The sequence below is a fragment of the Spea bombifrons genome, chromosome 13 (genome assembly GCF_027358695.1).
Source record: "Spea bombifrons isolate aSpeBom1 chromosome 13, aSpeBom1.2.pri, whole genome shotgun sequence".
Lineage (NCBI taxonomy): Eukaryota > Metazoa > Chordata > Amphibia > Anura > Pelobatidae > Spea > Spea bombifrons.
In genome coordinates this window covers 25,867,880-25,891,459 of record NC_071099.1, presented here as the reverse complement: position 1 = coordinate 25,891,459, position 23,580 = coordinate 25,867,880, and the positions used below count along the sequence as shown (strand labels likewise).

The 23,580-nt window shown below is 40.9% G+C and overlaps 1 protein-coding gene across 3 annotated transcripts in view; it reads left to right on the top strand.

Moving 5' to 3' along the window:
* The window catches only part of BAIAP2 (BAR/IMD domain containing adaptor protein 2), a 62,837-nt gene that overhangs the window by 12,944 nt on the left and 26,313 nt on the right, over positions 1-23,580 (top strand). For all 3 annotated transcript variants that reach the window (XM_053453051.1, XM_053453052.1, XM_053453050.1), the window contains exons 2-3: positions 4,071-4,146; positions 8,242-8,328. In XM_053453051.1, coding sequence (XP_053309026.1) covers positions 4,071-4,146; positions 8,242-8,328 — 163 coding nt within the window. The remainder of the gene's footprint in view (positions 1-4,070; positions 4,147-8,241; positions 8,329-23,580) is intronic.

The window sequence follows — 23,580 nt, the reverse complement described above, 5'->3', positions numbered from 1 at the left end:
TGCCTTTGATCTTTAATATCCAGCAGTATATGGTCTCCATCAAAAAGCACAGTGATATAATTGAGGGTTGAAGATGCTTCTAAAGGTTCCAAGCGAGAACATTTTCAGTTCTGTCAAGCCCCAGTCGTAGGTGGTCTCCGTGTCATCTTTCTCACTTGACGCCGCTAAACGACACATACTAATGGAACATCAAGTAAGCGGGACCTGGGACCTACTGATGGGAGTTCGTATCATTAAGAAATGACAATAGAAATTAATCTGTGCGTCAATATTCACTGTTAAACCATGTTCTGCTTCAGGATGCAATTGTGAATAGGTTATTGATTAATAAATATTGTCATTATTTACAACCACGTATGTAATAATTGCTGCACTACTGGGTAACGCATTTTTGCTTAAAGATGGTAACACTGTTAGGAAGGATAAAGTCTTGGCATCGGAGATTTGTCGTGCCTTGCATGGTACCACCTAACCTCACACACAACTGCAATTGGACTACTCAACTCCTCGAAAGGGCCACTCATAGGCAGCTGCTGGGCACAGGGCTCCAAGCCATGCCATGGGAAAAAACAAGGGTCTATAACAGGGCAACAGACCCGCAAATCACAACTTCGGCCATCAAGGCTTGGATTCCGTCCTCGAGAGCCATTGGCACATCTGGATATCAGATGATTACTTAATGATACACAGTGTTAATTATTTGTGGCAGGACCATGGCCCCTTGACGACGGCATGTTAACCACGAGCATGACTGAACACCCGTATGGTCCTAATATTAAGGTTGTTTCCTCTCTCCCATCTTTCAAACACGTTCCGCTCGAAGCTTTGCATATTTATAATAACACCCAGAGCGCGCGGGGCCGAGAAAGGCTTGCGGTGGGGGGGAGAAAAGTGCAACTTCCTACAACTTTCTCTCCTTGCACACAGAAACCTGTCCACTTTCTTTGTTTCCAGCGAATAAAATTATAGACTATTCTGCTTTAGTGACAAGCAGAATTTTAATTTCCCACCATGTGCGCTTTCAGGCTTTTGAGCTCCTTGTGACAGCTGTACAGAGAATGCCGCAACCTGCCCATTAGCAATTTCTAGCTAAGGTGGATGACATCGCCTCTCCGAGCCCGGCTTTTTTTTTTTTTTTTTTTTTTTTTTAGTATAAAAATAATTTCTATTTTGTACATGCTGGTTCTGATGCCCCATCCAACAATATTACCTCGGCACGCATGCAAATCTATAGAATTTATTCACTAAGAACAGAGTTGAGAGGAGAGCTTGAAGTCCTTCTAGTGCCTACACTTCACTATACATTATGAAGCTTATGTTGCAAGGTGAGCTTGGCTGGCCCTGTATAATGTATAGTTAAATCAGTAAGGTGTCTTCTGTATCCTCATACCTTGGATTATGGGTTCTATGGAGGCAGCTTATCCCTTGATGCCAGAGAAGCTTGCTAGTGTTGGCCCCCCATAATGATTAGTGATGTGAAGGAGCAGAACCACAACTCTCCTGGAAACTCTCCTCTTCCCTTTAGTGAATAAACTCAAGTATGATTTCAATGGCGTTTTATATGGGGAATTCGCGCTGCCCAAGGTCTGCGTGACCTTCACAGGTTCTACTAAGTAGAAAGCAGATGTTCTTTAACTCCTTATCTTAAATGGCTACCTTCTGATGTATCTGTTTTCTTAAAGTAATTTACATGAGCCAACACTGCTTGTTTGGTTACGTGGCTTTATGTTTAATGTGTTACTTGGGCAAACAACAACATTCGACATGCATCGGTCGGATTACAAAATGTCTACATTTATGATACTTTTCTAATAAACATTCACTACATCAAAGACAGATAATGCAACTATTGGGACCTGTTTGATGTGCGAGGTTAACGCTGTGTTCTAGAACAGTGCGTATACAGAGCTGGATCATACCACCGCACGCTAGTACCATTCGGCCTTCGACGTTAAAAGCCTTCCAGCTACCTCGGATGATGACTGCTAATGTGACTTTGTCCTCTCTCTTAATAAAATTGCAAGCTTTGCTCCAGAGAAGAGTCCTGATCCTGTTTGTTAAGAGGAAAGGGAAATGTTGGTGGAGTATTATAGTCCACAAAGGCATCAGTTGTAAAATTTGTCGGAGCCATTGCTACCTAAGCCCAAAAATGTGTCTGTACAAACAGATATATCCCTTTAAGAGGAACTTCTGACGTGGCATACGGAATTTAATGGCGCTATATATAAAACAAAAAATAATAATCTACCTCCTTCATTTTCCTTGTTTCTTAAAAAAGAATATTTTGAAATCCTCACGCTTTCCTCCCAACTTTTCAAAGGAGGTGTTTTATTATTATTATTATTATTATTATTATTATTCGCTGTGACTTTGAGACCTATTGATAGCTTTTTTTTTTTTTTCTTCAAATGTATAAGGCTATAAATTTATAGGAAGGCTTTTGTGCTTTATTGACTTAAAATAATTTAGAACCACATTTCTGTTGTTGACATGCGCCTAATTGTGACCCGGGGTGTAGAATACTCTCAAAGGCTTATACTGAGCCATCATCCAGGCCTTTCTTGTAAAAATCTAGGACAGGTCCGTCCGGAGGGACATCCAGGTGGCATCTTTGTTGAGTCAGCTATTCTTACAATGCAAACGCTCTCCGTAGACGTGTACCCGAGGTGCGTGGTGTTACCTATAAACCTGTAAGCTGGTGGCATTGGAATAGGTAGAGTCTATTAGGATGATTCATTTTAGAAGAACTTTTTTTATGTTTACTATCTATAGAGCGATGACGGTTCTCTTATAGGAGTAACCCTGCTGAATAACTAGAAGGAGGGACACAATGGACAGAGAAGGGAGTGAACCTGTTCTTCTATCTTTTTAAAGGGCTTCTTTCACTCCCAGCCTGGTTATTGTGCCTAAGGATATTGTAACCGGAGATTAACTCTTTATTTTTGGAGTATGGGTTTCATGCCAATAGTCTCAAGAGCTTTCAAAAGTTCAAGAAGGAGAGGCTTAAGAGTCTACATGAAGAGAATGAACTCTCTTGGAGTTCCCGGAGCCTCGAACAATAAATATTGTATGGTATACGCTATCTCTGTATAGCATCTAGTAAGGGTTTGCTTTATTATAGTTCTTCCTGCGTGGACCTTCATTATTCGCCAGGTTCTGTAGCAAGATAAAGTCTTAATATGTTTACTTTAGGATATGAGACTCCGAAGCATAAATATTCAAAGCAAACCGATAAATAAATCAAAGAATGAGAATCCCCCCCCCCATAGGCTTTTTTTCATTAAAATAGTGTTCTAGGTTGTCTAACCGCTTTCCTGACTATTATCGCTATACAAGCGTTTTAAATTAATTTGTCGTTTTTTACGTTATTGTTTACATGTAACTAAGTCACGCTTTATCATCGTTAAAACCCATGGAGTTGCTCGCTTCGATGCGCTCAGTTGGAACCTTGCGATGTTCCTTTTTTTTGTTGTTGGATAGGAAATGATCATCGTTTTATAGTGTATGTTCAGTAAATCCTGCCTGGTAATAATTTTAGCGTTTTTTACTGCCGTGGGATATTGCGCTGCTCCGGAACGGATACCGAGACCCTATAAATTCTGCTTCTTTACTGCTTTTGAAAAGTTATCCTCGATTAATGCATTGGGTAAAGAGGACCGTATTAACTTTGTATGAAGGATATGCTGGTTTTGATATGTGTCAAATATTAACCCTTTAATAGCCCATCACAGCGATTTATAGCACTGTGACTTGCCCATGGTGGCAACCAGAGACACCTTTTGAGATCCATGATGTCTTATTCTGGCCTTTTTTCTGTGGATTTGTACTGCCATACCGCAGAAACCCCATAATAAGTTGTGCTCGCTCGCTGATGAACGGCGTCCTTCTGTCAGCAGATGATTGCTTGCATTGGGTTTAATGGACAGGTCAACAGGACAGCTTGTAATTATTTTGGAAACATGCCGGAGTGAAGGACTCTGATTACTGTGGCGTTGTGTATAAAGTCGTACAGCATTGTGGGTGAATTATTGACCTAAACCTGTACTTTTCTGTTTTTGTTTTTTTTTCAGACCATTATGGAACAGTTTAACCCATGCCTTAGAAACTTCATAGCCATGGGGAAGAATTACGAGAAAGCTTTGGCAAGTAAGTTACGTGGAAACCCGACTGCACCATTAATGAATCTGATTCTGCACATTGACCATTTCCATATGCAAAAGAGCCGTGTTGTATACAGGGGACACGCTAGAGGTTGTGTAGCTCGTTTATTACATAGCACTGGAGTACAGACCCATATCATGCTTATAATTCAGGTGTAGAAGGCTTCCCGTTCTGCGATGGGTTGCAGTTTAATAGGTTTAAGGACGCCGGTTTGTGTACGAAGACCACACAGACCTCTCCTCCTCCTCGTTGATACAGTTCATCCTTTTTGCCTCACCCAGAGGATCACGACGAAGCCGCTAAGGATTACATCGAGCTGGCTAATTCAAGTCCGAGTATTAAATGCTGTTTTGTTTAGATTAGCTAGCTTCAGGCTGACCATCCCGGTTAGCATAGAGCACGGGCAGCTGGTTAGCAGGGATAAAGCCTTCTATACGCCGCACCGAATCTGGTTTGTAATCTGTTAATCCCTAAAGGGGGCCGAGGAGCGGGAATGCTGACTTGGTAAAACGGTCCGCCATAACCGCCTAACTGAAGTGCTCTATATACCACCCTTTATTTTACTTTTCTGACAACAGAGAGATGAACCTTTATTAAGTCCCATGAAGGTCCTGGTTGAGTGAGATGTTGCACGTTTAATGCGGCGTCGGGTCATAGGAGGTTCTGTTTAATGTCCGGGGAGGTTCCTTATCAGTTGGTTGCTTTTCTGTCTTTTGGCTTTGATCAAATATAGTACCTGAGATGGGGAAACGTTTGATCTTCTGGTGAGAAGAACGAGGCGGCTTGAAGCACGTCGTGCTGCCTCAACCCCGGCGTGGTCAAGCTTGTCGAGTTCTGAGGATCACGATCATTTTAGTCCAGCAGTGGTAGTTAGGGCCGTAGTTCCTCTAATCCTTTTTCATTATCAGGACTATGTGGGGAAAAACGGTTCAGGTTCACCGTTATCGGCTGACTCTGATTTAAAGACACGACTTCTAGAGATGGTATGAATAGGTTCCTGATTGTATCCCGCACGGCGAATTATCCCTCCTTGTCTCTTTAGTTCTGATCTAACTCTAATGCCAGACAGTCCATCTCTAACAAAACACCTTTTTATAAAGGTTAGATAAAAAGTCACCAGCAAATTTATGTATTTTTTAAGCTCCCCCGTCAAAAAATCATTTTTTTTTTCTTTTTTCGTGTTTTAATCGCTGTTTTCCTTCCCTATATCCATGGTTTAATTGTACATTCAGACACACTAAAATTATTAGGGAGGGAAATTACTTCTCCGAGCATCTCGGATAGGTGGCTTCTGCCTTTCCATAGCATTATCCTTATAGAAATATCCATAGAGAATACCACGCTAACAATAAAGAACCTGTTTGGTTATCACATAAAGATGGGTTAACTGGTGAATAATACAGGGGATTTTTTTTAAACCATCTAAAGCAGGCCAGTGATAACTGGAGAGAAGCAAGGACCACTTAGGCAGCTTTTAACCCCCCCCCCCCCCCCGTTTTGAACAGGGGTTGTCTATGGCTGCTCTGCGCGCGTTATCCCCCTGTTGTATTAAAGTAGTGAAGCGTGATAGCGTAACTCTCACTACGCATCGTTTAATCAGCCCCTGCCTGCGAAAAACACTGACTGCTAGATTTGTTTAGGTTGGGGTAGTTAAGCGTGTGTAACTTTGCTTTTTAGTCGTATTCTCCGGGATTGTGTCTTTCCGACGTTTACTTAAGTAGTCCGGTTACCGCCATTTAACGCTATGTTAAAATACCGTGTTTTAGTCCCCCTTTTTTCTATGAAAACGTTTAGTAACTTTGCCTTCGTAGTGTTTCATTAAGCAATTGTATTTCTGACTTACGTTGGGTATGGTATATTATTGTAAAGGAGCTAAAAGCACTCATTGACTCGGCTTAGTTAAAAGAAAATGGTTTCATCCAAGATGAAACCGTGATTTATTTCAGCACTGAAAACCACTGATCACTTGTGATACAATATATGGACAAAAGTATTGGGACACCTGACCGTTACACCAACAGGGACTTTTATGACATTGCATTTTATGACCATGATATGTCCTCTTCAGCATACCAAGATATTTTGGACAATGCTCTGCTTCCAACGTTGACCGAGCCGGGCCTTCACGTCCATCATCCGTGCCTGACCTCACAAATGCTCCACTGGATGAATGGGGAAAAATTCCCACAGAAACTCCAAAATCTTGTAGAAAGCCTTCCCAGAAGAGTGGAAGCTGTTATAGCTGCAAAGGGGGGGATCAACGTCATATTAATGTCTATGTATTTAGAATGTGATGTCATAAGAGTCCCTGTTAAGGGTGTAATGGTCAGGCGTCCCAATACTTTTGTCCATGTAGTGTATCACAAGTGATCAGTAGTTTTCAGTGCTGAATTAAATTAGTTTCAACTAATGAGTGCCTTTAGCTCCTTAACAATAATATATCATACCTTTTTTTTTACAGAAGTCATATTTGTACATAGAAGGGACGGGGGAGGAACTCATCTCGCCCATTGTGAGAGCAGATTGTAACAGTTAATACAAATGACATCTTGAGATTTGCGTTTATTTGCCATAGATGACTATTAGGTTACTAAACGCTCACGTTGAAATGTGATCTCGGACCAGTGTTTCCAAGCAAAGAATTACTAAACACCCCCACCCCCCCGTCTTTGCCGAGACTTAAACAGAACACCTGGATGGTTAAGTCATGCGATGGGGAGAAATCGGAGAAGAAACCGGTGGGGATAACAAGCTTAATGCGTCGGTGCTCATCAAAATATCTCGTCCTATCAGCATAAACAATGGGCTTTATGTGTCAGAACTGTCATATTTGATCAGTTTAAACCTGTGTGTTTTTGTATACATTTGGAATAATAAGTGTTGCTTATTGTGGGTCAAAAGTGACTAAAGTCAACAGTTCTTATGAGTAAGCGCCACTCGGGCATTAACACATTAAGCCTTCTGGTCTCCCTGTATACTAGCGCTGGCTGATCAATAAAATATATCATCAGACCTTTGTGTGAGAGGTCTTCTTTTGCTTTCTATTCTGCCATTTGGAGAGACCTTGTAGATCTTTGGCACCGGTTCCTGTCTTCTGCGGTGAATGCGGGTAGAAGCAAAGCTGTTGAGATCAATACTTGGCGCGCAGCCCGCTGTTCTTCATTGCTGGTATCTTGTTGCTTACCCGAGTGACGTGTTTGAGTGACCTGTCGTTGCAGAACCTGAAAACCAACCTTGGCGCCCTATTTGGAACCTTTCTTAGCGCCCTAAAAATCTCAAAACAATGATCAGTATTCAACGGACCGCAATGTGGTTTAATGAATTCATTGATATCTGTATCAAGGTTTACAACGGTTTACAAAAGTTTATCATTGAAACGAATAGACCTCTTAAGATAACGATCGCTCGTGACGTTTATACCCCTGGGATCAAGGCAGATTGATTGTCTTCTTACCAAAATCCATGTTCGAAAGACACAAAATTAGTTCTGTTGTTGTATTGATTGCCATAAAGTTGTTTTATTCTTCCAAAAAGGTGGATTAAGTCTCAGATATTAAGTAAACAACTGCTAATTGGCAGCGTAATAGCCCATTATATAGGACGCAATGTAAATTTAAAGTGGTTTGGAGTTTATTAGCTGATGGGGGACGTAACAACAGTATATGTAATGAATTTTATTGCTACAAGGAAATATTGGAAAACGGCCTATTAAGCCCATAAAAGCAGAATTAACCGATGATTGAGCTACGCTAGACGTATAACAGTCTCAACCAAGCTTTTCCAGAAACCAAGGGGCACGGGAAGGTTAGTGAATGTGATTTAAAGCTGCGATGGAGACATTTTTAAAGAACCCCCTTTCATTTAAGGGCTACTTTACCAATCGCCCCATCTCATCTAGCGTGTCCACCACTCATACACCCTTCCCTGCTTGGCGTCCTCACCCTAGACCGGTTTCTGCTATAATCTCTGCTGATTTATATAGAAAAATCCATTGTCATTCCAAAACTGCTACTTTGTAGCAGAGCGTGACGAACCCCAAGATGATTTCCGAATATATTTATGAACGTATTTTCTTTTCAGGTGTAACGTTTGCAGCAAAAGGCTACTTTGATGCTCTGGTAAAGATGGGAGAGTTGGCGAGTGAAAGCCAAGGCTCAAAGGAACTCGGTAAGTGACGCAACTCACTGTTTGATATATTTGTATGGATGGGAAATAAATGGCTGATGCTCAAGAGGGTTCTAGCCGTGTGAGCTCAATGGACATGGGCCAATTGCCTAACCTGGAAACCTCTCTATGTCTTTTGTTGTTGGATAAATGTCCACATTTTCTAGATTCCTCTTTTGACCATTTCTTGGTGGTTTTTGACATACGTTGTGGAGCCCTCTAATAGTTGTCTTTAGTTGAATGTGATACTTTTTATTGGACCCACAAAGAAAAGAAAATGTATAACTGCACTTTCAGGGCAAAGAGACCTCTGATGTCTCCTCATTCCAATAGAAAGCCTCAACTAAACTTTCTCTTGAGCTAATTCAACTATATGCATTTTTTCTAATTAACAAATATAGGCTATTCTACAATCATTTCTGGCTGTAACATAATCGCAAAAGGGGTTTCTAACGATCAATTAGCCTTTTAAACTTAAACTTGGATCAGCAAACACAATGTGCCATTGGAACACAGGAGTGATGGGAGTGATTTAGGGCCCATTGGAACACAGGAGTGATGGGAGTGATAAAGGGCCTTTGGAACACGGGAGTGATGGGAGTGATAAAGGGCCTTTGGAACACAGGAGTGATGGGAGTGATAAAGGGCCTTTGGAACACAGGAGTGATGGGAGTGATAAAGGGCCTTTGGAACACAGGAGTGATGGGAGCCTCTGTACGCCTATGAAGAGATTCCATTAAAAATCAGCCGTTTCCAGCTATAATAATCATTTACAACATTAACCCCGTCTGTGCTGGATTTCTGATCTATCTAGTGTTATTTTTAATGCACAAAATATGCTTTTCTTGCAAAAACAAGGACCCCAAACTTTTGAATGGTAGTGTTTGTCTTTGGTACGGATCATGTTTTATGCCAGTTACTATGCTTGGTTTGAATAACCGGTATAAACTTCACTATATATACCACATGCTGGGAATAGATAAGTCATGCTTCCTTTGATACATGTCACGTCATTAAATGTCCATCTTTCACAGTCTCATTCTGCATCTCCTCTTGAGGTTATTTCTCGTTATTAATATCTTTTTAGTGTATTTGTACAAGGTTAGATTGTTTTGTTGCAAATCGTTACTTTTTTTCCCCCTTGTTATTCGGTGACCAATGTGTCCTTAGTCAAGCAATGGCATGTAGCAAGGACGATGTGGCATTGCGTTCCAGGGAATGTGACAATAACACATTGTAAAGTTCCCAGAGGCTATCTGGCATTTCTGTGTGATAAGCATGGGTGAAAAAATATATTTATTTGGGTTTATTTTTAATTTTGAAATGTCTTTAATTTTACAAATTGGTTATTTCCCTGAACAATATTTTGGAGTCTCCAAGATTGATTTTATATATAATATATATTATATATATATATATGAGAGATGTTTAAGTAGAAGAAATAATACATTTAAATCCATACGTTTTGTATCCTATGTTTATATATAGAATGGTTTTAATCCAACGTATCATTGGATATTTGGTGACGCCTGCATTATAAGAGTTAAGGCAGAACTATTTTTGTATCGGTCTTGATGGAGGTGTTTTGACGTGCTCTTATTGCTTGTTCAGTTTGAAGAAGAGATCTCGAAAGTCTGTATGATCTTTTTATATGTTGGTCCAATCAATCAGGTATCGACTTCCATTGATGACTTCATTTGCCCTGTGTAGGCTATTTGGAGCCCTTCATCTTCTGGGGCAGTGGCTTCATGTAGGGATGAGGCTAGCCTCAAAACCTTGAGTGGAATGAAAAGGCAGAATGTGAGTGAGGATTGGGCATGGGCACATGTCATTCCCTTACCTGGAGAGAGAAGACCCAGGGAAGCAGAGCTTCACCTGGAGACTCCAGGTCAAACCCAGAGTTCCCATGTATTCCAACATGGCTTCTTACTCTTAATCCAACACCAATAAAAAATTGACAATGCTCTTCATTTCGTTGACCTCACTCGGTATTATGAACGGCCAACGCTAGATGGAGAGGTGATTTCCCATCTCTACCATACATTATATGGAGCCAGCACAGCTCTTCTTGCAGGTGAGGCTCAGCAGTGTTAACCCTTCACAACTCTCCTGTAAGCCTCTTCGAATCCCAGATGTGAGATCTTAAAGAATCATTTTATAAAGATTTGGATTCAATTCTTAAGAGCTGTCCTTTATGTGTCAGCGACTGATACGTTCCTTTCTGGGTAGTCATGTTGTAACTTCTGTATCTGTGCTCCTTAAATTATCCGTTTCCCTTCCTGGTTAGGCTTATTCCCTCTTAATGATTAAGCAGCTTCTAGAATAGAATAGACATTTTTTCCTTCTTTTTTTGTGACTCACTGATATTTTTAAAGTGCTAGGTTGGCTCTTGGTGTCATTAATCACCAGCTTCTCCTTTGTCTCTCTTTTGCTTCGTTTCTGGAAGAAAAGCCCCTTTGCAGTTGGCAGGAAAGGATAGATGTGAGCCGTATAGTCTAATAGTGTCCTAAGAAGCTAGTGATTATTATTATTTGTTTAATATAGCTCCACCAGATTCCACAGCGCTGTACAAAGGGTGGACAGGACATAACGGTATATAACATAACAAGATGCCATGCAGACACAACAGGCCTTGGTCACATGAGCTTACAATCTAGAGGGAGAATACAAGAAGTAAGTGAAGAAATATCAGGAGTGTGACTGTGGGAAAGACCTAGGGCATCGACCCCCAGCGCCACCCTCCACAGTCGGCGCACCTTTTACGAAACAGACTGCCGGGATATGACATCATATCCTGGAGTGGCGTCTCTTAAGGGTGCCGGGATATGACATCATATGCTGGAGTGTCGTCTCTTAAAGGTGCCGGGATATGACATCATATGCTGGAGTGGCGTCTCTTAAAGGTGCTCGATGAAGTCTATGGAGGCTGTGCTGAGCGGGCGCAGCGTCCGTAGCATAAATAGACCGGTTGGGGAGATCAAAGATCTGTTCCCAACAACTTCTATCCTGCTCTTGTTTTTCCTGCTGGTGCTTTAACAATGTCATGCCGTAACCCCCGAGGGCCGCCCGTTTGAAATCGCAGACCTGGCGAGCGTGCGTTATTGCTGTGGTGTCTGAATGATAATCTGTATCTTTTATTTGGCGATTCCGTTCTTTTAACATCCCGCTTTCTGTGAGATGCATTTCCCAGTTGCGACTCTCGTTGTTTGCGACCCTTCTAGACCTCCCATCTCGGATGTCCCCGGGTGACGTGGGAATAGCGAAAAGGGAGAATCGTGATTTGTAAAATAAATGCTTTTCATAAGCCTGGTAATTGCTCTTGCGATCCTGGCAGGACCCGCTCGCGCAGAAAGCATCCGCCTGAACAAGTGGTTTCTTTTTTTCTGTTGCGCGGGTCTGCTTGGGTTCAACGCGTTAAGAGCCGGTCTCCGACGCCATCAAACCCTCATCGGTTTCTGTATTAAGTAGCGCGTCTCCCGGACTTTATCACTTTGATCATTTAATTTTTTTCTCTCTCAATGTATTACTGTGGTTTAATCGCGCGTCCACCGCCTTTAGTCTACTAACTATATACCCCTGCATTTTTCCTCCGCATCCCCTGGTTGTGTCATTACCCCAATGTGTTGTGTCTTGAAAAATGGCTTCTGCAACAAGTCAGTAAATTAGGTTGTTACGGCGTCTACAAAGCCGTGTTCCTGCTTGTTATGTATTCCAAGCCGAGATAATCTGTCCCTTTCTGTTCCCCAAACAGCAGCGTATCTTAATGTTCCTTTCTGTCTCCGGTCCCGTTATTGTGTAACACGGAATCCTTTTGTGTCCTCCGCTCCTTTCCTTCTTTCTCTCCCGCAGGATTGACTGAAATATTTATATTCTGCAACATTTACGTTTCTCGCCGATACTGCAGCAATATTCCGACGTGTCCTTGTAGCGCTCATTCCTCTTTCAAAAAATTGGTGAATACCTGTACTTGATCCAAGGGTATTCTCAGCTGTCGTGACGGAGCCGACGATTCACCATTTAGTTTACAGGCACCCGTGAGCCAGAGACTAATAACTCTCCGTCTTAATTATATTCAAAGGCATGAGGTCTGCAAAGAAGTGGGTACTATTCTACGGTCATGTACCTTCATGAGCGCTTGCTTGGCCCCTAGGCAATTGCCAACCACTCATTTTAAATAAATAAAAAAAATAATAATATATATAATCGGTGTGAGTATGTACGTGTGTGCGCTTGTGGATATATAATATATATTTATAACATTTTTATTTTTTGTATGGTAGGTAGAATTATTAAAACCGATTTTATATAATTTAAGTTAAAATATAATATATTTTTAGCTAACGATGTAATAACACTATGTGCGAAAACAATATATATAGTTATTCTATTGTTTTCTATATTTAAATCTTAATCATTTTTCAAGGAATTCAAAACGAGTCTTGGAAATCGGTCCTGAAAATATTGATTGACGCCTGCCTTCGTGCTTTGTAAAGCATTAAGAATACGCGGGGATAATTAGCTGTATGTGTCTAATGAACCTGTAACGATGTAGTTGTAGCTGCCCCATTTAATATTTATAAAGGTTGCAGCTCCATGTTTAAAGGCAGCTGGTATCTTACATATGTTTTGGTAAGTCTGATCCTCATTGTGTCTTGATTTATTTTATACGAGCTAGACAGTCCTCACAGCCTTTCCTCATTTCTTAGCAGGCTAGGCTGGTATCATCTACCGTGTTAATCAGTCATGTATTAAGACACGCAATTTTCCACTGTTTCACCTTCATTAGGAATGTGCTCCTAGCGGTAAAACGTTACAGATAAGTAATCATTAATGTGAGTAGAGGAGCTTTCAGCGCTAGACAAAGACTTATTTGTTAAGTTCCCCTCCCTACCAATGTGTGATTATGTCTGTATTGTACAATGTTTTCAGCAGGAGGTATACATCTTCTGGGCTTCCTTGGTACCTCAAGTGGTGGTGGTCCACATCAGCGATTGACTTGTGGCTAAATGTTAGATGCCTCTGGACACAAGGTTAATGTATGCGTGTAGTTACCACACAAACCTATACCAGGCAACACCAAACTCATCCGACCACGTCTTTATGGACCTTGCTTTGTGTACCACTATATGGACAAAAGTATTTGGACACGTCTCTTAATTAATGAAATCAGGCGTTGGGCCCCTTGCTTCCAGTGATGGAAATTCTTAATGCTTTAGCATACCAAGACAATTTGGACAATGTCAAGTTTGGGGAAAGCCCTTTTCTATGCCAGCATGACTGCGCCCCAGCGCACAAAGCGAGGTCCATAAAGACACGGTTGGATGAGTTTGGTGTGGAAGAACTTGACCGGCCTCACAGAGCCCTGACCTCAAACCCATCGAACCCTTTTGGGGATGAACTGGAACGGAGATCGTGAGCCGGGCTTTCTCATCCAACATCAGTGCCTGACCTCACAAACGCTCTACTGGATGGATGGGTAAAAATTCAAAGAGAAACTCCTCAAAATCTTGTGGAAAGCCTTCCCAGAAGAGTGGAAGCTGTTCTAGCTACAAAGGGGGGCCAACTACATATTAATTTCTATGTATTTAGAATGTGATGACATAAAAGTCCCTGTTGGTGTAATGGTCAGGTGTCCCGATATTTTTGTTAATATAGACTACATAGTGTAGCCACTCTGGTCCTCATTAATGAAACTTCTAATGTCCCATTTTTGTCCCAAAGCAAATTTGCTTCCAGGTTGAAATACGACAAAGTCACAGACGCGCTGACCTTTCGTATCTGTAGTGTTTTGCAAACATCTCTCTGTTTGGAGTATTTTTTGCCAACCTTACTAGACAGAAGCCTTTTGTGTTTTATTAGCCTTGCAGCAAGTTGTGCCAGGTGTCTAGAACTCTAGAAGCTTAGTCCGAACCCTCATGAGATGCTGTTCCTTGCAAAATAACTTTCACCGCAAAGAAAATGATTAAAGCAGAAAAGCAGTCTTGGCTTGTTTAATTTAGCGGCAAATAGAGGTAAAATGAATCGATTTGCTTTAAAAACACAATGCTCAGAACAAGAACCACAATATTTTGGAAAGAAAACATTTCATAATTCCATGAGAATTACATTTCGGAAAATGTTTGTAAACCACTACATGGGAGATTTAATAGGCGAGACTGAATTGATCAAAAGGGAATCCCATGGGGGGGAAATATTCTTCTCTGAGCATAAACTCGAGTGCCGTATACGGTAATGTCCGTCGGTACTGACAAAAACCTGTTTTTCATCTTGTTCGCCCCAATAACCTCTTTATCTGGAGACCTGTCAGTCATGTGATATTTTGTGTGACTTTCCACTGAGCTGATGCTTTATGGCAGTGATAATGAAGTCCGTTCCTCCATAGACTTTCATTAGCCAGAGTGTCAGGCTGTGTGATTAAGACTGAGCCATTCTATTGTGTCCCACAGGCAGTATAAGGAGTCAGGGTGTTTGTGTAGTTGATTGGGATCAGACTGAGAACATGTACAAATGCAAACGCTCTTCCATTTAGAAATTGGGCAATAAAACCCTAATACCCAAATTCAAAAGAAAAAGTTAAATATGAATTTTCGGACATCCTGCAAAACATGTGAGTGTAAGTAAAATGCGTTATGAGGAATATGTGGGTGAAAAAAATGCATTCAAAAAATGGCACAAATGGTGGCAGAGATGGGGCGTTTAAAATCGGCTATTAGCAAATCAAATACTCTGACAGGTGTTGAATTTCTGAGAAATGTTACAGCCCACACAGACTGAAGTATGGCCGAGCCACGAGCCCAGAAAAGAGGAAAATCACCGAAAATGAAACAATTGTTACTTCAGACTCCTGTATTAGAGGAATTCTCCATGAAGCCCTACTCTGTGATGCTGTCTTTGGAAGGACACCTGTAAGCGCCATCTTTCTTTTAGGCTTCCATTTTCTTTCTAGCTTCTGGACAATCTCAAAGGTTTCTTGGTCATTGGCCAAGCATGTTTAAATTCTCTACTACTTCTGGAATTCCGCCAGCTCCTCAGTGGAGAAATACTTTATATCATTACATCTACACACCTGCCTCTCTACTTTTAAGCTATGACTTCTTGCCCTTGTGTGTCCCTCTTGTATCCATTTAACCCCTCAGTGGATTTATATCCTATCCCTTATCTTTTCAAGGCTATCTCTTTGATGTCTTTGATGTTGTGACCCTGTCATGTCCGCCTGATGCAACGGTTAGAGAGAAGGCATCACCGTCTATGTTTTAGATTACGCCATGATATTTATTCCACAGAAGTAGCGTTTTGAACTTGTTGAGTCTTTGCCCAGCCTGCCTCGATTGGTTTCCTGCATATTGTGACAATCTGGACTGGAGTTGCTCTTACGGTCTTACTTTTTTAGATCTTCTGCCCAATGTTTTGTGAGACAGACTCTCGTTGTACCCACCATACCTTTTAGATTTCCATAGCTGGCCAACTAAACCAAGCGCTGTCCCTATCGAACCCAAACTATAGCCCTCTTTACACCAGGAGATCCAAAAGTTGATCACGTCGAGTAAATCATCCAACGCTCATTCGTATTTCATGGCCCTCATGGCATGGAATAGCGTGTACGTGTGATTCTGAGCACTTAATGGTAAAAAAACCCCCTTTATTTGTGTACCATTTTTTTCTTGTAAAAGTTGTTTTTTGTGCAGCTCCATATAAATGTAGTTCCTTTATGAAGAACCGTATATTACCCACTCGTTATTCCATTATATAGACATCTCCATAGTAACAAGCGGATATGGAAGGGTTTAGTAAAACATTTCCTTTTGTTCTCTTCCCATTCATGGCAGAGCATACTTTTTTTTACATTTTGATTGGTTTGCTATAAAGGTGTTTTTTCCTTTTTCCCTTCTTTCCATCAGCTGTACAGATCATAGTTCTTACTATATAGGGATTTTAGATATTTAGGTACTTTTATATATTTCTTTATCTCCCAATACGTCGATACCATTTCTGGGTATTGAGTGTCTATGCTGATTAAACCGGCTTTTTAATATATTTTTTGATGGTCTGCTAAAAATGTTAAATAACCTTTTCATGTAAGAAACTGAAGCTTTCTTTTATTTTATGTACCAGCAATTGTTGTTTGTTTTTTTTATCAATTATTTTTTGTTCATTTTGTCAGCTAAAAACAAATGATTTGCTCCGAACGCCCACTAAATGGCATCCTATAAAATGCTTAACCGTTCTTGTAAACGGTGACCTCAATCATAGGCTTGTGTCTTTGCGCTCGACGGACAAACATTGTGTAATGTGCCGATGAGCAGCCGTGAATGAGAAAATGTCTAGAATAAAAATGTCGTGTTTTGGAATTACGGGGAATTTACACTGATTTATAGGGTACTTCATGGTTATTATTTTGTCCCAAAATCCTAGCCTACTCTTGATCCCTGTGCAATGGATGGGATTAACGTTACATTAGCAAGTATTTGGCAGCACATTGGAACTCATTAAACAAAAGGTTAAAAAAGCCCTACTTTTATGAAATTGCCATCAGAAATATAATAAATAATATATATATATATATATATATACATATATTTTTTTTTTTTTTTAAATAGAAATATATATATATATTTTTTTTTTTTAAATAGAAGACTATTTATATAGAAAATATTAGGAAACCAAGCAATATATTAATTAGCCTTGTTGGACGTAGGCGCGGATGTCCGAGCATCTCATGTGTTAAACAAGACGTTTAGGGAATTAGTGGTTTCTCCCCCAAAAAAATCTTATTTTACATTCTTTCCCTTTTTGTGAGTTTTTCGAATCTGCCCTCACAGTGAAACACCTTCCACCCCCGACTCGGCGCAGCCATTATCCCCGCAGAGCCGAGAGTGTTTATGAAGTCAAGTGGTTTTAAGCCACCCACTGAAAGCCCTTCGCTCCTTTCTAGAAGCGGCGCCGGCGAGGAACGTACTGCAGAAGCGAGTTTTTCGTTTTCCGTTTCAACAACCGCCGCAACTTGTTGGCGATGTAGATAAGTTACCCTGGGATGTAACAGCTGGCTGAAGCAAGGCTTCCTCCCACCTCCACTCATTACTCCGTCCACACTACAGACAACACTCATCACAGTTTGCCTTCTACTAATGGAGAAATGCCGCGTGGGTTATTGGATAACCCCAGTATCATTCGTCTTGTTGGACGATGATCTAGTGTAAAATACTATATTTTTGTCTGTGTGTCTATTAATTGGAACTCAAACCAAAGCAAGAATTCAGCGCATGCCCAGGGAATACCTTTCATAAACATTGGGGATTCCGTCACGTTTTATGGCTAAATATTAGCCCACAACTACATCAAAGTAAAGGGTTAAAGTGAAGAGCAGTCCCGCTGATTCAGCTGCTTGGTAAGACATATAGCCTTGTCAAATTTGAAAGGACTCGACAAACTTGGGGTACTTTCTAATAATTGGGCCGGTTAGGCTTTCCGAATTTTGAGTCTTTTTTAATGGGACTCCTCGGCCATCATATTCACTTTAATACATTTTTAGCTGTCTGATCCCCTTTTCATGGTGACTCCTTTGCAGTTGGCCATGGTTCCCTTCCCGTGTCCTTCTGCCCCTCTTTCCCCCCCCTTGATGCCCTTCTTTTCTATAAGCTCAGAATGTTTGCTGGGTATGAGAAACCCCTGTGAATATATCTATAAATGTAAATAAATGGCCACTGGAAATAAGAGATGGCATGGCCCATGCCTTCAGAGTCACGAGGCGTAAGCTTGTACTGCGCCAGCGGGTCTTATTTAACCGTTCGATAGACGAGTCTCTAACCGCTAGTACTTAGAAGCACAGCTGGTACATAGATTCTCTGTTCACACCACGTAATTGTTACATTCTCTCTACACAAGAATCATAACTAAACCACGGAACATGGATTTACAGAATATTTTCCTATTTCATTCCATATATATACGGTATATATATATACAATATAACATACACACATATATATATATATATATATATATATATATATATATATATATATATATATATATATCTCCATCTATTATGGACAGTAGCATATGTAGACTTTTGGTGCAATTGTAATGCACGAGCGCTCCGTGATTTTGCTACAGATGTTTCTAGAGCCCAATGAACTTGATTAATCGCTTGGCATGCAGTAACGTTTAAAAATTTAGAAGCCCGTACATAAAATCGCAGCCCACGTTTATTTACGCCAGAAAAAAAAAAATCCCGTTTTTGCAGAAAGAAAGCTCTCGGCGCTGGCCGTAACATTTACGATTTATTATTTCATTTCGGTTTTACACTTTCCTTCAGCTCGCTGAGATCATTAAGCAAGAATCATCCAACAAAATACCAAGCGCCCCAAAGCAAATGCAATGTTCTGTTCCGTAGTCTGATGCATCGTTCGCGGTATTGTCGGACGGACGAAAATACAAAATGCATCGTCCAACATCATGCCCAATGACCGTCGTCCACTCATGTCTAATACACGCCATCTAAAATTGGTGGCAGAGAAATCCCATAAAAAGAAGCATAGAAAGGATACAGTTACAATGTAAATACAGCTTGATGTTCTTGATAATGAAGCCCTGCCCCTGGTGGCTATTTTAGGAATTGCAACTAAAACATAAAACGCCATCAATCATCAGATCAACATATTTTAATAAATGTCATATTCCAGAAGGGCTGCTGAATAGCACTCTTTGATCTTCAGAGTCCAAAGGCTCTGACACGTTGCCTTTGGCTGAAGCATGCTGGGATCTATTATTCCCCAAGCCCTTTCCCCGCTGTTAACTATTTACAGCACAGTGAGTAACACAAGGGATGTATGTTGGTTTGGCTTATGGCGCTGCCAATCTAAATTGAGCCATACCGAGAACAGCCCTAGAAAATACTTCTATAGATCTGACGCCAATAAACCTGAACGTAAACCTCTGGTGCATGTCCACCGATTACTAGCTTTTTAACTGTTCACCTCTCTGCATTTGAGAGAGCCTCTTGGTACCCTTATCTCCCATAAACACTTAATCGCTTGGCATTAATAAGGATGACCTTAATTTGGGAAGAGTAAACCAGCCATGGAATTTCAGTCTTAAAACGACTACTAATGCTGATATTAAATAGAAATATGAAGATTTCAGTTTCTCATTACAGAACATCTCTAGTATCTTTAGTATTTGATATCCTATTCGGATCTCGTTTTTTCAGTCATTCCGTAACGTGTGGGGCTTCAGAAGCGGTGGATGGGCCGAGTCGGAGATTGAACTCGCCCGCTGATGTGGACTTGTTAGATCTCAGTAGCCAGAACCACTTTGACTCCTTAATGTTTCAGATGGAGAAGCCGAAGGTGGATCAGGGCATCTTCTTTCCTATTTCCATATCCAATTGGACTCCCCGATATAAGAAAACCGTAACGAATATTTACACGCTAAAGAAAAGTATGATATTGTGTGAAAGGTACAATTTTAACCTGCTTAATGTTTTTTTTTTTGTGCCTTTCGAACAGCCCATAACCATGTATTTATTTGCATGAAGTGGCAGCCCAGTTTAATTTTTCATGGTTTACAATACCCGTAGAACACCTTATCTACAGCGACACTGCTTCTGGGGAACTAGATAACGTCTACAGGCCGTGTACGCTTGCAAATTCCAGGCGGATATCAAACACACAACAAGACAAAGGATTCATCTATCAAATAAACCATAGCAGCTCTAACATTCGTTCTTCCTTTTCAAGGTTTAATCGAAACGCAGGACTTTCTACGGCAATGACCTATCGGTGTCTGGTGTGGTATCACATGACAATTAGGCATTACATGGATAAAGGGTTAATTCTGAGAAGGGTTTGGACTTTTCGAAGTACCGGCAATGTTGTTTCAAAGGCAGTGTTAAGGTATTAGTAGTATGTGGACGAGCGCCCTTAAATGTTGGGGCTGGCCGTCTTGTCCGAACCCAATTTAAATCTCATAAGTCGTAACTGCCTTTCGTTGGTTTCATATTTATTGCCCTATATATTTTGCAGACCGTGCTCTGCCTACCCGCCTGCAGTAAATCTATTCATTAAACAGTATTTTGGATTGTTGGTGTTACAGAAATTTTTTTTTTTTTTTTTGGGGGGGGGGGTTAACCCAAAACGGCAAAACTGGTTCTCATACACACATCACTAGAGGGACAATAAAGCGGGGCTTTTTAAATATACTGTAGTTTTCTTCCTTAAAAAGTATGAAACTATTATTTGTTGCAAGGCTCTTCTTGCGCCCCCATAAGACAAATTTTAAGGTCATTGAGCAGACCATGGGGTTTATCACAGGTTGCAAGGCTATTGCCACATCTTCTTTAAAGGCTCGATAGTTTTTGTGCTGGCCAAGGTATTCTTGCCTCTTTGTAGGACGGTGATAGTCATCAGGGTAAGAGGCTGCTGTGTGCCCTTGGACCCAGAACAATTGCCCCCTTTTGCCCTGGTTATGTGTTACCATCTGCCTGACGTGTAGACCCCGACTTCCCAAACTAGTTTCATTTAACAGGATTTCTGATTTTTTTATTTTTCTTTTCCGGTAATTTAGTGTCCTCTATCATGACTAAGCATTGGTTTTACGAACGTCGTGGGGCTCTAATTTCTCTGATATGGTTAAATGCAATTAGCACAGGTTCATCCGCCGTGTTCGTTATATCGCACCTCTCATACTCGGTGGCATTTAATTAACTCCTGTACTCGGTGCATCCAAACAAGATTAATACATATTAAAATAATTTTTTTAACAAACGCCGACAATGTCTGGAGGAGAGATCCACAAAATGCTCTACCAACCATAGCTGATGGGATTAATAAAAAAAAAACCCAGTGACCTCGTTTCTCGAAAGAATAATTTGGTTTTCTGTTTCCGTATAATGGGGCAGCTCTTAATTCATTTAAAAAAGAAAAATCACTGTGCCATTTGACATTTTTCAAGCCGCTTCTTGAAGGCCCTCTAGTCAAAAGCGCCAGAAAAACCAGAAGTCTATTCAATATTATCCAAGTATTAGTTTGGCCAAAACTTGGGGATACTAAGGCTAGCAGTTGGATGGATTTGTCTGGCAATTCACAATTTGCAGGTTATCTACAAGATTCTTTGGATGCGCTAATCTTAATGGGTTCAGCAGATGTCCCTAGCTGATGGGAAGTTCTTTCATGGAAGTTGAAGTAGTCAAGGAATCATAGAGAGCAGGTGGAACCGATGGACGTTTCAGTTGAGCTTCCTGCTTGAGCTGAAGTAGTCAAGCATGGAAACGTCAATGACAACGTGACATATTGGTGTTCTTTCCCTAAAAATGGGAATTTAGAGGTCTGTGAGCATTTAATATCCATGAGCACGTTATACATTAAGAAGAGCAAACCTCACTGAGGTCCTCCTGCAAGAAGGGCATTAAGCAGGGTTGTCTCAGCCTTGAAGCTCGGTGGGGTTTTCCTTCCTAACTCGAAATAACATTTTCAGCTCTCTCACAAACTGGTAATTTGCTCAGGGGTCTTACAAAGAGTTACAAAATATGTCACCCAATGAAAGTGGGACGTCTACTATCCGAATGGCAATTTCATGCCTTTTTACAGGAGATCTGCTGACTTTCTGCTTGTATTTGAACAAAAAAATGTGACTATAAAGTTGATGTGACTGCAAACTTGATGTGGCTGCGATGTGGATGAACTTTATTGTGAGTGGGAGCATGGCTTATTGTTCTAAGACTACATGGGTGATTGCGACAGATCAAGTACATTGTAATATAAGACGGTTGTTGTTACAGTTACACAATAGACTGCCCCACAATAGCAGAAAATTAGGGCAGGGGCAGAAGATAAGTGTTGTAGGGCAAAGAGCGAAGCAGAAAGGCCCACGCGACAGCATGGAGGCCATTGCTGGAATCACACTGATCAGGGCCTTCCAGGATTAGTCGTATCTGGCTTTTCAAAAGACGTTTCACAGAATCAAATCCAGCCTCCTCCCCAAATTTCACTGACGTTGTGCTGGTTACTCAGTATGGCCCGGTCCGTTCTGTCGAGATCAGCAAATTGCATAAAACCATTGTGTTTAACCCCGGCGCTCTGTTGAAGCTAGCCGGAGCAGGGATGCTGTGCATGCATTTTGAGGTTCTGCTGAGCCGTTACCCCCAGCCTCTATCCACAAGGTATCTCATGGTCCTAAATATCTCCATGGTCTGCCTGCTCCAAGCTCGTCCCCCGGCTCTGGCAGGTAAAGAGGTTTCTCGCAAGGCATTGCCGGTTAGCACCTAGCAAGCCACCTTCTTGTTACCTGTACAGCTACCCAGCGAAGACCGGACAGTGTATAGTTTGACAACTGGATTTGTTGCATGCATCTAAAAAATTATTCTGGATAAAACATTTTTAACGTAAAAAAGTTTTTAAATTTACAACAAACGACCTACAACCTCCTTTTCTACCTAATGGTTGACAAAACTGTCTTCTGAATGAAACAACAACAAAATATTTAAAATAAAAGTGATGAATTCCAAGCAATAATCAACCACAGTAGCCCTTTTCTGGATCTTTTCTGTACTCCTTCATACAGTAAAATACTCCCACCCTCCAGAAAAGCAGAAAGATTGCTGTCAGTGTAATTCTATATGGAATGCTGTTTTTGTTTGTTTTTGGTTTTATATATCTTTTTTCTTTATCAGGGAGTCATACTTTGTCATCTTATAGGTGCCCCAGGACCAAATTACCAAAACTCCGGCCCCTTTATTAAGCTCCATGCCTTGCAAGAGAGATTAAGCGCGTTCGTCAGCAGAGGATTTAAGCAAAAACCTTTGCATATTTAATTTAAAGCACGGTCCCCTGTCAAGGTCTGCTTCGTGTAATAATCTAAATAACTCGAGTCCCAGCAGACTTTCCGCATTAGACCAAAAAAAAAAAAAAAAAACCTGCTCTGCCACTCGGGTGATCCGCGGCTCATCCCCGGGGACGCCCGGTAATAGATCGCTTCTGCTTGCAACATGCTGGGCTGCAGGATCGGTGCGGGTTTTCCTCCACAACAATGAAGCTCAGGTGCCTTGGGTCCTTAGAACATCTTTAATTAATCCGATTGTTATTGTTTCCACTCCAAAAAAAAACAAAAAACATATTAATCAAAAAAAACCCATTTATTAAACATTTATAAAACAGCACAGCTGTTCTTAAAACTAATATCTGCAACCGACTTCTGTTACCTGTTTCGTAAAGTAGATTAAAAAGCACCTTCGGCGCAAATGACTTTGCAGCGCAGAAA